This window comes from Thunnus maccoyii, chromosome 2 (assembly GCF_910596095.1).
Source record: "Thunnus maccoyii chromosome 2, fThuMac1.1, whole genome shotgun sequence".
NCBI classification, from domain to species: Eukaryota; Metazoa; Chordata; class Actinopteri; order Scombriformes; family Scombridae; genus Thunnus; species Thunnus maccoyii.
Window position 1 is genome coordinate 7,936,990 of NC_056534.1, and position 15,109 is coordinate 7,952,098.

General features: G+C 39.1%; 2 protein-coding genes across 3 annotated transcripts; one reads left to right on the forward strand and one right to left on the reverse strand.

Moving 5' to 3' along the window:
* Positions 1-4,913: 4,913 nt before the first annotated feature.
* Positions 4,914-9,213, forward strand: LOC121888134. Of its 2 annotated transcripts, none has more exons than XM_042399514.1 (3): positions 4,914-5,121; positions 6,937-7,201; positions 8,200-9,213. In XM_042399514.1, the coding sequence occupies exons 1-3, from the start codon at positions 5,030-5,032 to the stop codon at positions 8,866-8,868; spliced, it is 1,026 nt and encodes a 341-aa protein (XP_042255448.1). In that variant the 5' UTR covers positions 4,914-5,029; the 3' UTR covers positions 8,869-9,213. The 2 variants fall into 2 exon arrangements, with proteins under 2 accessions (XP_042255448.1, XP_042255453.1); XM_042399519.1 differs by having other exon boundaries at positions 5,029-5,177.
* Positions 9,214-11,016: 1,803 nt separating this feature from the next.
* LOC121888125 (G-protein coupled receptor 4) lies at positions 11,017-13,969 on the reverse strand. Its single transcript, XM_042399504.1, has 3 exons — positions 13,811-13,969; positions 13,123-13,524; positions 11,017-11,955 (listed from the first exon to the last, which is right to left on the reverse strand). Exons 1-3 carry the CDS (start codon positions 13,904-13,906, stop codon positions 11,425-11,427), a joined length of 1,029 nt encoding a protein of 342 aa, XP_042255438.1. The 5' UTR covers positions 13,907-13,969; the 3' UTR covers positions 11,017-11,424.
* Positions 13,970-15,109: the final 1,140 nt, after the last annotated feature.

Here is a 15,109-nt window from a genome sequence, read left to right on the forward strand (position 1 = left end):
TTGTTCCTTGAAAAAAGTTTTGCACAGTTACTTTAGATTTTCAACATTTCAGCATCTGCAACACAAATACGAGAAAGTGTTTGATTTGACGGTGATACAAACAAGAACTGAGGTAGAAAGTTTATACTTATACACTTTACAGAAATGTTTGGGATGGTCAACAAACGGTTTCTTAGCTCCTTTCTTTTTACTGTAAAGTTGGTTAAAAAGTGTCCATACAGCTGACTCAGACTCCATCAAGGGTATAATTTGTCTGGTATGTAGTGGATGTTAGATCCTTTTGATGATCTAAATGATGACTCAGAGGCTTTCCAACTCATGACATCAGTAAAATCCTGGAGAAATCACTGAGTTCATGTATTTTTTCCCAGAAAATGGGCAGAGTTAAAGGAATATTGGCAGGAAACTATCATATAAAATATCAGTATCACTATGGGTATCAACCACATCAGCGCCACCGATCCGCACCAGCCAACAAGTTACGATTTAACTGAAATTTTGCCTGTGAAATTAGGTGGCATCATAGAGTTCAGGTAGGAAAATGAAGGGATGTAAAAACGGTGTGTGGGAAAGTTCCATCAGTTCTTGTTTGTGCTGTCTGTGACGGAGAATGGGTGAAGGAAAAACCAAGCCACGTCAGCAGGCTTGTACACATGACTCTTTATGACAGCTCCTGCCATTTGTCAACAGGACCCAGAACAGCCGCCAGACACTCTCATAAACCACATGTGTTGAATGCATTAAATCAAGTAAATATGCAAGTTTTATAACAAGTAAAGAGTTATGGTCAAACAGAGAGAGAGGGAGAGGAAAAGGCCACCTCTTCCTCATTTTTGACCGCTACATGACACCAGGAGCGGTCACGGGACATGACTAGTTTCAATTTGATTCATATTAAAGACTCCTGTTTTGATGATTCTTTAATGAGTTATTGTGGGTTTCTGTATCAGTCTTTAGACATCTGCGAAATTTAGATTATGGCACAAGAGTTTCTTACACCACATCCTGTTCCAGTAAATGTTTTACAACTAGACACTAATGTGTTTCCTACTTCACACTTCTGTTCTTCACCAGTAAAATATACCAAAATTAGAAAAACCCTTTGACATCTATGCAACTGCTACCGAGTAGCTTTTTTTGTAACAGGGCTTTTTCGAAACATTTGCATAAGCAGACAGTTTCCTTTTCAGTTTCCTCTCATTTGTGAATCATGATCAACTCATGTTGCATCATAAACATACTTGTCTTTCATCCTTCCATCTCTATAATGCAGTTTGAAATCTCTCCATCTCTATAATTTTCTGATTCCTACTTTTATTCAGCTTTACGTGAATGTAAAACTGAGTGTAGTCAGACAGCCTTCAACCATATGCACTTGTATTATCGGCAATTTCTCTGTTTACAGGGTTTTTGTTGCAATTTAAATTAGTTACTTGTTGCTCCCAAGCATATTTTTGCTGCAGAAACTTTACTTGTGCTTCAGTACAACCAAAGATATTTTGGTTCTGTTTGGTGCTCTTCTCCTGAATTTCACCCAGCGTGACCCTCTACCCCCTCTGTCGGAGTGAATCGTTGTGCTGGTCTTTAGCTGATATCCTCCATGGAGGATCTCTGAGCAGCTGAGCTCATTACTGAGGTCATGGACCGCAGATTAGGAAGACAGATTTACTCCCAGAAAGTGGGACGACACGTTTGTTCACTGTACTCTACTGTCTTTCTTGTAAGATTACTTGTAAACCTTGTGATTTATTACACAAATACTGGAAATTATGCAAATTCCTAAAAAAAACACAACATATCTTCATCTGTCCTTCACCTTTTACAGTATATTGCAATGTACGATCATTTCTGTAAGAATGCCTCATAAATGCTGTGACCATACATCACATTTCTTTATATACTGTTTACATGGTAACTAGACGGAAAATATACAGCTAACCAGCAGTTCTGCAAAGTATGAGGACTTAGACTCTACTAAGGAAGTGAGACATGTTCCTTTTTTTCCTCTTCCTTTTATTTACCTCAAACCTATCCAAATAATTTTATCTGGACAAGTTCAAGTGTGCAAGGGCAGTGACAGCTTTTTGGCAACTTGGCACACATAGTAGTATCAGTGTATGTGCGTGATCCTGTATGTCTATCTTTGTGAGGACTCGAGACCTTAAACGTGACAACATTTTTGTCTGTCCCCACTTCTTCAAAAGGTCTGTTTGAGAGTTAAAACCCGGTTTTAGGATAAAGGTCAGAATTATGTTGAGGTTAAGGTTAGTAAGAGTTGGGGTTATGCAGTAGTTGTGATGGTTAAGGATAGGTAGGTTAGGGTTAGGGGCTAGTGAATGTATTATGTCAGTGAGGGTCCTGACAAGTATAGAAGAACGAGTTTATGTGTGTGTGTGTAGGGAGTCTTTTCAGGGCGCTGTAACTGGAGAAATGGGCGGAGAAGGCAGAGAAGCGTGTTTGCAAAAGTACTGTGTTGGGTTTTCATGTTGACATTCCACAGAAACAGGAAGTAAGTATATTAAGAGGAATTCACACTCCTGACGCATACATTTGATAAATAGGCGCAAATGTCTAACACATGATCATATATCAGACAAATATGTAAATAAATAAGTAATAAATAAATGAGTCAAAAGGTTTTACTGCGGCAATTTGTTTCTGAGACATTTGGATGCAGTTTTCTCCCATCGTCTGCAGCTCCTGGGCGCCCCCTGGTGTCATGAAGTCAAACTGCAATCAAAGATTTTCTTTTCCATAACTGATGATTTACTATAGATTTTTTGTAATAACACAGACTATGTTAAAAAAAACCCCACAAAAAAACCCCAAACAAACAGACAATTATTGCATGACTCATATTAAGAGGTCAGGGGGATCCCAAGCCAGATTCTCAGTTGGATGTCACTGTTATCAACATTTGTTGTTGGAGAGTCAAAGGAATCGGTCAAAAGTCGACATGAAAAACATATTGATTTTCACTGACTGATGTCATGACCTTGTGTCATAATGTTATGGCACATTTTGGGAAACCAGTATCAGTAGAAGGTCATATGACCACAAGCTGTGTTTACACATGTCAACATGACCCTGCATAAAGGGTTGGGCAGACCAAGTCTTATTGATTCATTCAAAATGGGTCAGTCCCTCCACATCACTTATACTTTTCAGGTTAGCAGATTTTGCACATTTTAGTTCACTTTTTACAAATAATATATATATTTTTAAAAGCAAACCACAGACACCTTCCACTAGTGGTTACCATTCATTTAACTATGATGTGTGATGGACCACCTAAATCAAGCAGGTTTTAACACACTGGAGAGATATTATATCCCATCTGGACTGGGAATGCCTCTGGATCTCCCAAGAGGGGCTGGAACCAGCATGGTTGGATTAACATGCTAATGAGTCTCTGGGCAGAATGAGCTGATAGGCTCCCATGAACCCCTCTTTCTTCCCCTTCTCTTGTGCGTTGTGAATTATCCTGGTATCGTGGTAATTTGACTAAACACAAATTTATTTAGGAGTATGTAAAATAACTGAGGTCATAAAGCTAGACTTTGACACAGGGCCTCCTTTACAAGAAACGGTCTCGAGATCAGGTCACTATCATACCATTTTGCTTTAGTCGTGCATATTCCCAAAGTTACAATTCATTAAATTACCAAAGATTTATTGTGAAAAAGGGAACTCAGCGGATAAATGTGATTATTATAATTTATGTCATGATATTTTTAGTTGCTGAGTAAGTTGTTGCGATTTCCTTTAAATGTTCTGTTGCATTTTATAGTTTGAGATGAGTGGTAATGACAAATAGCTAGACTGGAGAGTAAAAGTATTACTCAGATCCAAAACCATAACAATCAAACCTAAGCTGCAGCCATATGTCTCGTCATACTTGCAAAATTAACATATGTAGGTTTCGATTCTTTTTACCGCTCACACAAAAAGCTGCACAGCACACCACCACCCACCACGACCTCAATAATAAAGTAGAAGTATCACCTCTCTGACTAAAACTGAAAATGTATAAGTAGTTCTTATAAGTAGAAACTTACGGCAGAGGTGTTGTTTTGGATTGCATTAGATTGTACAGGTTCCTAATAAAGTGCTTGTATGGATTATGCACACTGTATCAGGATCCACTGAACATGTGCTGCCTGAATGTAGTTGTTATGGTGAACAAAGTGAACCAGTATTAGCACTAAAACAAAAACAAACAACACTACATTAGGAAATATCATTGGGATGACATCATGAGAAATATAAGCCTGTGGTAGGCAAATAGCGGCCCGTGGGCCAAATCTGGCCCTCTGACAAAAATATTTGGCCCTCTAAAAAAAAGCTGAAGTTTCCCTTTCACATGACTCTTCATAAATAGTAATACAGTAGATAACAATATAAACACAAGACTCATGTAAATCCCAATAGATTTGACCTCATAACATCTTACATATTTACCTGATGAATAACAAAGCCTACGTAACATAATTTGGCTGATCTGAGCTGAACAGATTTATGTCAATACTCATATTTTAACTTCAACCACAAATGAAACAGGTCACTGTTTATTGTGTTTGGATAAGTTATCAGTTACATTTCTAGTCTTGTAGTGTAACACAAAGGATATGTTCATGTTTATGAGTCGGTTTTTGAGTATTAACATAAGCTGCTGTCACTCTATGAGCCCTCACTCACTGATGGGAATTATGAAATCTGCCCTCAGATGCAACCCTAAAACTTCTATGTAAATCAGTTTATTCTTGAATGAATTAAAGGAAATTAATAGAACATATTGGGCTTTGTTTTTACCGTAAGTGCTGATCCCTGCTATAGGCCATTAAAATACATAAGATCAGTCTAGACTCACATTCAGTCCAGCAGGTGGAGGTAAAGTATTCTTGAGCTGGTTTGCCAACCGCCCATAAATGCACAGAGGAGTTCCTGTTGTTGAATGACTAAAGACTATTGAGCCAATGATTTATTTAATACAATGTTCGGTTAGCTTCGTTTCTGTCCGCATTGGCTGATGTGGAGAAGCGGAACCGCTGTCACCGTTTTTATCGCTGTTGCTGCTTTTTACACCACTTTTCTCTACGAAGAAACAGAAACAGAAGACAGGTCGGTTTGAGTCCAACTTTCTACTTTATGCTGTTTACAAGGTCTTTTATCAGAAGGTAAGCTAGGACGGGTAAATTTATATGAATTACTAACTATGTAAAGTAAGGTCTGCTCCCGGCCAGGCTGTTATGCCGAACTCCATTCAAAAAGTAGATGTTTATGGCAGAGAGACAGTCTTTAAACTGTAAAACCTGAAGATACACCGTCAATCTAACCTTTCTCTGAATCAGCTGGATCCACAGGTGCAATCGGCATGCATAACTTAGCTGCTTGTATTTCTGTGCAACTTGACGTTTGTTGAAGTCGATATCAGTAAAAATTAACGAACATAAGCAGCCATGATGTTATCTTATTTAAGTTTTTACTCCGACAGATTTATCTGAGCTGATAAAAAAGCGAGTGGCATGTAATTTTCCGGTTTAGATAAGGTCAGAAATAAAACGTGAAAGATAAATTCAACAGAAAACTTTTTGCGGCTTTAGCTCTCGCGCTCCAGCTGTTAACCAACAGTCACATGATAGTTGAGTCACACGTGATCAGTATTCTTACATAAGCGACGATTGATTCAAAATCAATAATATGATCACGATCCTCATCTGATGTACCTGAACTGTAGCATCGTAGGATGTTTCACAGGTGTCACTGCCGAACTACTGACAGATAGCTGGAGACCGTCTCAGAAGTACAAGACGATGCAATTTTGATTTGATTTATTATCACATCTTTATTTTCTTTAACATCAACACGCAGCGTTAACATGAAATTAACTTTAATAAAACTATCTAATCATTTAGACTCAGTATTTCCTCTTTCTATCAAGACAGAGTATTATTTCACTCCCTCCTTTAACCAAGCAAATGTTAAAAGCGTGTAAACCTGAAGACTAAAAAAAAATAATGATGCAACCCTGTTATTTATTAAAAAAAAACAAAAATGTTGGATTTTATGGGTTAAAGATTTAAAAAAAGCTTTTGTCATACATTGAAAGTGAAAAAATAGTGAACCTTTTTGTTTTAGAGTACAACACAAGAAATTCCTTTTTTTATTTTGCATTTTATTCTCACCATAAACCTCTGCCACCAACGCTGAGTGGGTGGTTGTTCTTCAAAATATATGATAAGCTGTTTGAATGTACTGAAGGAGGGTTTTAGAATTATTATTAACAATGATTAAACTTAATCGTCAGACATTAGAAAGTTTATAAAAACAAACCCTTGTTTAAACTTGAAATAGTCATGGTGTTTTTGCTTTCTGGGCACTGCCAATCAGCTCTAAAACTGAAATAACCATCTTTATTAAGTCTTTTTAGTTCCATTCTTTTCGGCTGCTCATACAAAAAACTGTTTTGTAAAAATGAGTGTTTACACAGATACCAAAGGAAATATTATCTCCCTTTTTCTAGACAAACTGCAGCTGTTTTTGAAAAATAAATGACTGAATATGTACTTAACTCTAAATTTCAATACATATTTTAACACTACCACATAGCTTAATTTTAAATATGACAAAAATTATTCAAACAATAGAACAAAAATAACCTTACTTTAAAATTCTTTAAAAAAGTCTTCTCAGTTCAGACTGTATGGGGATGCTCAAAACAGTATGATTATTATTTACCAAAATACCTATCTACTGCATGACTGCTGCCCCCTTTTCTATTATTTTATTCGATTATTTTGTCTTATAGGCATTCAGAATGTAACTTAATGGAAATACCCTCAAATCTGTACCTTTTTTTTTTTTAATGGAAAAAAACTCTTGTCTCATCCATATCCTCCATCCTTTCCTCTTCCCTCTTGGCTCCTGGCTCTGCAGAATGTCCTCCACGCTTCCCCGTCATGTCATCTGGGAGTCAGAGGGGCTGGTGGCCTACCTTCATCCCCGGCCCTGGACTCCAGGCTCTGTTATCCTGGAGCGCAGCAATCCTGGCAGACCGGGAGGCAGCATCTTCCACCTGGAGGAGCCCGAATACTTATCCTGGCTGCTGGGGGCGAGAACCATCGCAGAGCTGCTGTGCGACAGGCTCGGGGTTCGGAGGTGTGCTCTGGTCGCCAGACCTCACAGAGACAGACCTGCCCAGGTGAGTAAGTCTATGACTAGTAGACTGGTTTACTGTACAGTGCAGCCAGTGGAAAGTTTTAAAGGTTAGTGATATTTTAGGATTTAAGCTATTTTTTGCTGATTTAGCTTTGCTGGCATTGGAGTCTTCTGATGTCAAGTGATCGAATATTACCCTAAAATTCTGCTCCTGTCATGGTGGAAAAACCTCTGAAACAACATTTAGAGGTTTTTCTTGGTGGTACAAACAATGATCTCATCACCATTAGCAGTTACAGCTCTCATGGGGTAGAAGTGTAGTTGTTGATAATACTATTAATCTTTGATTATTTTCTCAATTAATCTTTTTGTCAATAAAATGTCCTGTTATAATTTCCCAGAGTCAAAAGTGATGTCTTCAAATGTCTTGTTATATCTGACCAACAGCCCCAAACCCAAAGATAATCAGTTTACTATCATGTATGACACAGGAAAGCATTAAATCTTCATATTTGAGAAACTCAAGCCTGCAAATGTTCAGCATCTTTACTTACAAAATGATTAAAACAATAATTTGAGTATCTGAATAGTTGCAGATTAATTCTCTGTTGATAGACTAATCAACTATTCGTTGCAGAACTATAATTATCCATTAATGAATGTTGATATAAAATTCATTTGAAGAGGAATTTTGTGAAAAATTACTTATTTTGTATGATCATTTTGCAGACTGATAAATATCAGTGTAATGCTTACGTCTTCAATTTTCAAACTTTCTTTTAAATAGCAAACAAGTAAATCAGAAACAGAAAACTCTTTACCATTTTCTAGGGGAAGTCAAAAATTTAATGTATGCAGTGAAGTCAGCAGGCAGCTGATTGTTAAATTCCTGAAGGTACCAGTATAACTGAACCACTTTGTGTTAAGAAAAGCAAATGTAAAAACTCTCATTAACTGGCTGTAGTTGAATTACTTCTGTGTTCATGTCAGTCTGTGTCACAGTTACTTTATGTACATTTACTTTGCTCCTGGTGACCACAGATCAGTGTCCTCCCTCTGCATGGCCTGGATGCAGAGTGGCGCCCTCACCTGGCAGGAGATGAGGAGCACAATGCCCACGATCCAGGATTCTGCACCTCCAAGACTGCTCCCCGATGGAGTGACCCCAGCCTGACTGAAATCCAAACCAAGATTCGAGCCAAGCTCCCGGTCCCTGATGCCCCACACAATGTGACGTTCCTCGGGGACGATCCAGCTCACCCTGGCCTGTTCTCACGCATTGTTCGCGGGGAGGAGCAACAGTGGCGGGTGTGGGACGACGAGGGTCACGTGGCCTTTCTCACTCCTTTCCCAAACTCCCCCGGCTTTACTGTGCTGGTCCCACGCCGACCTTTGACCTCGGATATATTCAGACTAGAAAAGAAGGATTATGAGGGGTTGGTGCTGGCGACCCGGAAGGTGTCGCGGCTTCTGGAGGAGGGGTTGAGTGCCTGGGGGGTTGGGCTTATTTTTGAGGGTTTTGAGATTGACTACGCTCATGCCAAGTTGATCCCGCTGCTCTCACCCTCATCTTCAGGGGGAGGAGATGACAAAACTAAACCACGACCTCCCCAGTTCCACCCCACTTACCCTGGATATGTGACCTCAGAAGACGGGCCTGAAGCCAGCCTGGACAGCCTGAAGGAGGTACACACCAAAATTACTGTGTAAAACTGTTACTTATAGTTTGATTCCTACTCATGTGCTAAACTCACTCAAGTGTTAACATGATCAGTATAACAGTTTGAATCCTTCTCAACCTTTAGGAATTAACAAGGGGTGTCAGAAATAACAGAAACACCTTGAAAATGTCCTGATGCAAACAGGAAGTCATGGTTCAGGGGTGTTGATTGGGCAGAAAATGACAAAAATAGCATATTCTCGCCAATTATGTATAATGAAATTATTTTGCTTTATTAATAGGCTGCAGGTGCATCCAAGATTGAGACAATGTTTACAAAACTCACATGAAAATGTCCCCCCAATTTAACATTAAATCACATTCCTCTAAGACTATTTTTATTTTGTCACTACACCATCATTTCTGTCAGAATCATTACTGCCCTGTAAACCTGTCTTATCTTTGGTTAATCATCACAGCACAAGGATGTGGCTTATACCTACCATACACTAGACGACTTGAAAAGACTTTGAAAACACTAGGGTATGACACCCTCTCACATCTTAAGACAGTTCTTAGTCACAGACTAATATTTCTTGATCTCTGTGGCTCCTACCAGCTTCAACATCTACCACAGACATCTCCCTTATAGTGTAGATATTACAGCTGTTGCTCCGTCTCCGTTTGTTTAACTGCGGTTAATCTGGGTTTAAACCTAAAGTAACTAACCTGAGGACCCAGAGTGAACACAAACAAATGCTATTATGTTCTTTCTCTCGCTGTTCACTGTTAGTACATTTCTACAGATCTCTCAGCATTTAATTGTTAATGTTAATATTGATGTTGTTAATGTTAATTTGTTTAACTGTGTTTATAATCAAGGTTGAAACGTTATTATCATGGAGTCTGTTCTCTTCTCTCTGTGTATTCCACACTATCAGGCTTTACACAAAATATAGAGAAACCTGCATTTATACACCATTCATTTACTGGCAATATGTGCCTAATTTTATATTTTGCATATTTGTGTAACACATCACTTCACTGTAAAATAGTTATTTTCATTTTTTGGCTGCCGGTCCAGTGGAAATATACAAGGGACCAGTAAAACTGATCTACTAACCAACTGGGCCAGTGGGGAAAATTTTTTACATTGAACCCTGAATAGTGCCCAGCAAAGTGACTTGTTTCCACTAGAGTTCTGAGATCTGATTAAATCGTGCGTGACTTGCATTTCAGACCAGCTCTAATGAGCCTCTGTCAGTTACGAGGCTGCAAGATGCAAGTTGAGAAGTTGTAAGTGGAATAAACTGATGATGTGTTACCTGTCAGGAGAACAGCTGATGTTTTGTTAGGAGACTTTTTCCTTTCTGTTTGTGAACAGAACGTATCTTCTAAAGTTATCATTTTCTATAGCTCAGAATAAAAGATAACACATCATCAAAAATAAGTGATTGTGTACACATTCTACATTTATTTTGACATTTAATATGTACCAAATGAGACTCAATAGTTTGTTTATTTTAAATATCAAGCAGTTTTTTATTAATTGATAAAAGCGTCTGTAAAATTCAGTTTTTATAATCAATATGAGATGCAAAGACAAATCATTGCACATCAAATTATTTCACACATATACTGTAAACTGACAATTTATAAACTTTTGATCAATATAAACTTATTTATATCAAATATCATTCCTCATATATGGATGTTTAAATATCAGATGTTGAAATTTAAAATGCTATAACTGTTTTGAAAAAAGAAAATGTCTTTGAGAAATGTTTCTTAGAAACAGACTCAACCACAGACATAACTTACATCATTTTTTGATAAAACTGGTTTCTGTCTTCTGCCATTTATTGTTTTGAGAGTTTAAATCACATTTGTACAGTCATAACTCTTTGTCTTGGTCTTCTTTAATTAATTACAGTGGGTTATATTTAGTTTTTTAAACACTTACATAATCTGTGTGCTCACTCATTGCACTGCTGCTAATTGGTCCCACAGTGCGTTACTGATTACGAGGGTTAATTAATGACTGGCTAAGTGCTTAATCAGTGATGTGTAAACCAGCCATTGCCCCAGGCTGTCATTAAAGTGGACAAATAGTTTTACCTCTGCATCATCTACTTCTGTTGTTAATGACTTTCACTGTTTCCTACAACGCCTCAAAGAAGCTTCCATGAACCAGCTGGATTTCAGCTACTGGTTGCAGGTTTTGGTGGAGAAAGCCTGCCTTGAAAGCCTCCATTCTGATGTACTGAAGCTACTTTTGGAGGAAAATCTTTTTATTTTTTAGCCTTTTCTTATGATTTCTGAAGTAAAGGTGTGAATTAGTGAGTTGAGAAAGAAACTCTTTTGCTATGATTTTGATAGTTGGCACCAAAACTTGATCTTGACAGATTCTGTTAAGGTAGTTTCACTGAATTTTCTTATTTTAATGTCAGATTTAGTCACATTTGTTCTGTTCTCCATTGTAAACATGTAAATATTCTTGAGAATATGACATGAAACAACAAAATGTGGTACATGCAGGGTTCTCTTCCAATCACCTTTTTCAAAGACTTTTCCAAGATGGCGTTTATTTATAATTGGAGGCCCCATCACACCTTGACATCGTGTGGATTCTTAGCAAAACTCCGTCCACAGCACCTGCCGTCCACGCGCTCCATCTTGGTGATGTAGAGGAGAGGCTCGATGCTGCAGCTCAGATCCATAATGGAGAACACGCTGATGCTGATCTGGCAGCGGAACTGCACAAACGTGTAGTAGGGCACAAAGGGCATGAGCGCCACGGGGGGAAGGTAGTTCGCCACGATGATGGCCAGGATGATCAGCACCATCTTGAAGGCCTTTTTCTTCACCGGGTGCATCTCCTCCTTTCCTGCCACAGAGCGGCGGAGGACCCAGATGACGGAGATGTTGCAGAAGACCATGACTGCAAAGGCAAAGAGGATGACACCGCTGAAGACCTCGTTGACACTCATGACTCCCAGGATACTCTTGGTGAGGCCGTAAGCCAGGATGAGGCCCCAGACAACCACAGAGATGCCGATGCGGATCTTGTTGTCTCGGATACCGGTGAACAGTACGGGGTGAACCACTGCTATGTACCGGTCGAGGCAGATACACACCTGCAGCAGCAGACCAGGGAGGGAAGATCAGGTTGGAGTATGCTTTGATACATTTTAGTGGTAGAAAATCTACTTGGATGTGTGTCTGGACAAAGTTTGATTGAAAATGAACCTTTTGTCATTTCAAAAACTCTCCAATGACTCGGATTAAACTTTCTCAAGACACTTGTACTCAAGAGTTTCAGCACTCTGATCTGTCTTATATGTGTTTATGTAAGAAAATCGAAATTAACCAAGCTCGATTGTTATGCCTCTCCACCTGTACAAACACATGGAAGTGAACTCCCTCACCCTGGCAGTGTGTTTGAACCCAGCAGGGAGCTGTTATAATGCCTTCATGGGATTTCTCTGAGTTTAAAATATGATTAGGACAACAACTAATCATTATTTCATCATTGATTAATCTACTGATTATTTTCTTGATTCATCAACTATTCATTTTGTCTGCAAAATGTCAAAAAATAGTGAAAAATGCCCATTACAGTTTCCCAGTGGCTAAAGTGACACATTTTAACTGTTCACTTTGTCTAACCAACAGCACAAAACCTAAAGACATTCAATTTACAGTGTTGCTCACATTTAAGAAGCTGATACCAGCAAACTTTTGGTATTTTAACTTGAGAAGTGGCTGAAATTATTAATCGATTATCAAAATAGTTAATTTTCCATCAATCACATAATCGACTAGTCATTTTAGCTCTAAATATGCCAACTCATTAAAAAATGCAAACTCTAAAAATCATGGATATAAGTGAGGCTATGAGGTGATGATATATGATCTGATACTGTATATAAACCAAAGCTTATGTACTGTATATATGTAAATTGACAGGATTATGAGCAGTATTGCATCCAAAATAGAGCTGCAAAAGTTGCTGCCTTCATTTGCTTTTACCCAAGTTGAGCTGCATCTCTGACCTTTCTGCATTCACGTGCAAACCGTTATGACATTACCACAGGTAACAGGTCAAGAAAAGCCTGTTTTTACTGTCAATTTCACTCAAAGGTTCAAAGAAGTCCTCAACATGAAATACACTGTGGCAAAAACATTGTTCTATCTTTATGGAGGCAGAGAGCTATCACTCTATATCACTTTAATCAGTATAATATGAATTAAAGACACATCATTTCATACTCTGGTGTTATGTATTATGTACAAAAACTCACCAAGAAGAGTGGTGCTACATCCTTGAGACCATATGCGAACCTTTGGAAGTACCAGATGCGACTGTCACCCAGTATTAACCGGTTGACCATCTCTATGGGCGTCATCAGGCAGAAGTAGGCATCCAGGATGGCCAGATTGAAGATGAAGATGTCGGACGTGGCTGTGTCGCTCTTCTTGCTGGCGATCTGCCAGATGACCAGGACGTTACAGGGTGTTCCCACCGCCAAGTTGAACACCTTGACCCCATAGTAGAAAATGAAGCCATAAGGGGCCACAGCGCACACTGCGAACTGGTACCATGGAGGACGTCCACTGGGTTCACTGGGGGTGGTAGAGTTCATGTAGAGGTTGGTGGATGGGCTCAGAGTGACGTTGAACATTGTGGGGAAGAAGTGCTGATACTGGACAAAGAAAGGATGCATGAAAGGTTAAATCTGATTATCCACATTTCATTTTTGTTCATTTTGACCTCTAAAAAGTGCCTGTTATAACCAGTCACAGGGTTGTCATAGCAATTAAAATGTCTTTGTTCATGGTCTAAAAGTAGATTCTCAAATTTGAAGCACAAAAATGTGAAAACCTCATTATTTATTCATATATATAATATTTAGTCTATACAAAAGCTCCATAAAAACTACCTTACAGAGGTTATACAGTGGAACCAGACATCACATCAACCCATCTTACCTTAACGGGTTGTCCTGTAGTCCTCAGGTGTCTCCACTTGCTGCAGAAACCAGAACTTTCTTGCATGTAGCAGCAGATCAATGGGACCAGGAGCATTAAAAACACCCCACCCCCCTTCCCCCCAACCCCTCTGCAGGGACTAATGCCACTTTTGGATTGGGCCAGTTTGTGGGACAATGGCAGTTCAACGTCAACATAGTATTACTGATGCAAAATAGAGTTGCATAGAGGACTTCAGCAATTGGACGGTTTGGATACGTGCAAAGAGGCGTGTTTAGGTTGGGCTGGATGTGGTTGGCCATGTGTTCATGTGTTAGACGTAGAGCTAGTTGTACTGACGGTGGAACAACCTGCCTGCAGAACGTAGTGTTGCATAAATGTAGTGTGGTCAAGTTAAAGTTCCCAGTTGTTGCATTTTATTTTTTTCTCAGCCCTCTGTCTTAAAGATTCCCCAAGCCACTGGGCTGCTGTTGCTTTTTTCATGTTTCTCATTTATGGCTTTAGTTAGGGAACGAACAGTAAGCTGATCCCAGGTCTGTGCGTAAGGTTTCTTTTTTATCTCACTGATGCAACTGTACAGTGTTCAGTAAACAGGTGATGCAAGGTATGCATAAATGAGAAATCTAATGCAAGGTGTTACTAACGTGCCCAGACTGTGTAAAGTCTTTAGAAAAAATCTGTTGGGAATACAAGCTTGCAAATTCATGACAAACATCCACTTACATTAATAATGCTGCGTGTTATGTAACATTTTACATCACTCAGCCAGCTTAATGTAGAGGTTGATGTGGTTGCACTAACATGGTTACATAATGTGAACATGCATGAACAACAAAAGCAACTGGATATGTGATAAAACTTAAAATAAAAAAGCTGTTATTAACTTACAAGCTGGTGTTTTGTTTGATCATGTTACCAGTTATACAAGATTTTTGTAAAAGCTGGAAAAAAGGCAAATAGAAAGGTACATTGTAGATCTGAAGCAGCAAACTGTACAAACCGCAACCTCAGCTCAAACACCGTGATGGAAATCTCCAAGGGCATCGAAACCACCAACCAGAACATCACAAGAAAGATACTTCTTACCCATAGTGGTGACGGTTCCTCCACTGGGCCTGCCGACCAACGCTCTGGTCGTACGCCTCCTGCTAGGCAAATCACGAGACCTTGAGATCTTCACACTCAACATGGCGGCTGTTCTGCCTTTTGGTCCTCATTGAGTACTGCTAACTTCCTGGCTTGAGGTTTGAACCGAGCAGGAGGGCCGAGTCAAGTTGCGACTGTGGCTGTGCCTGGTGG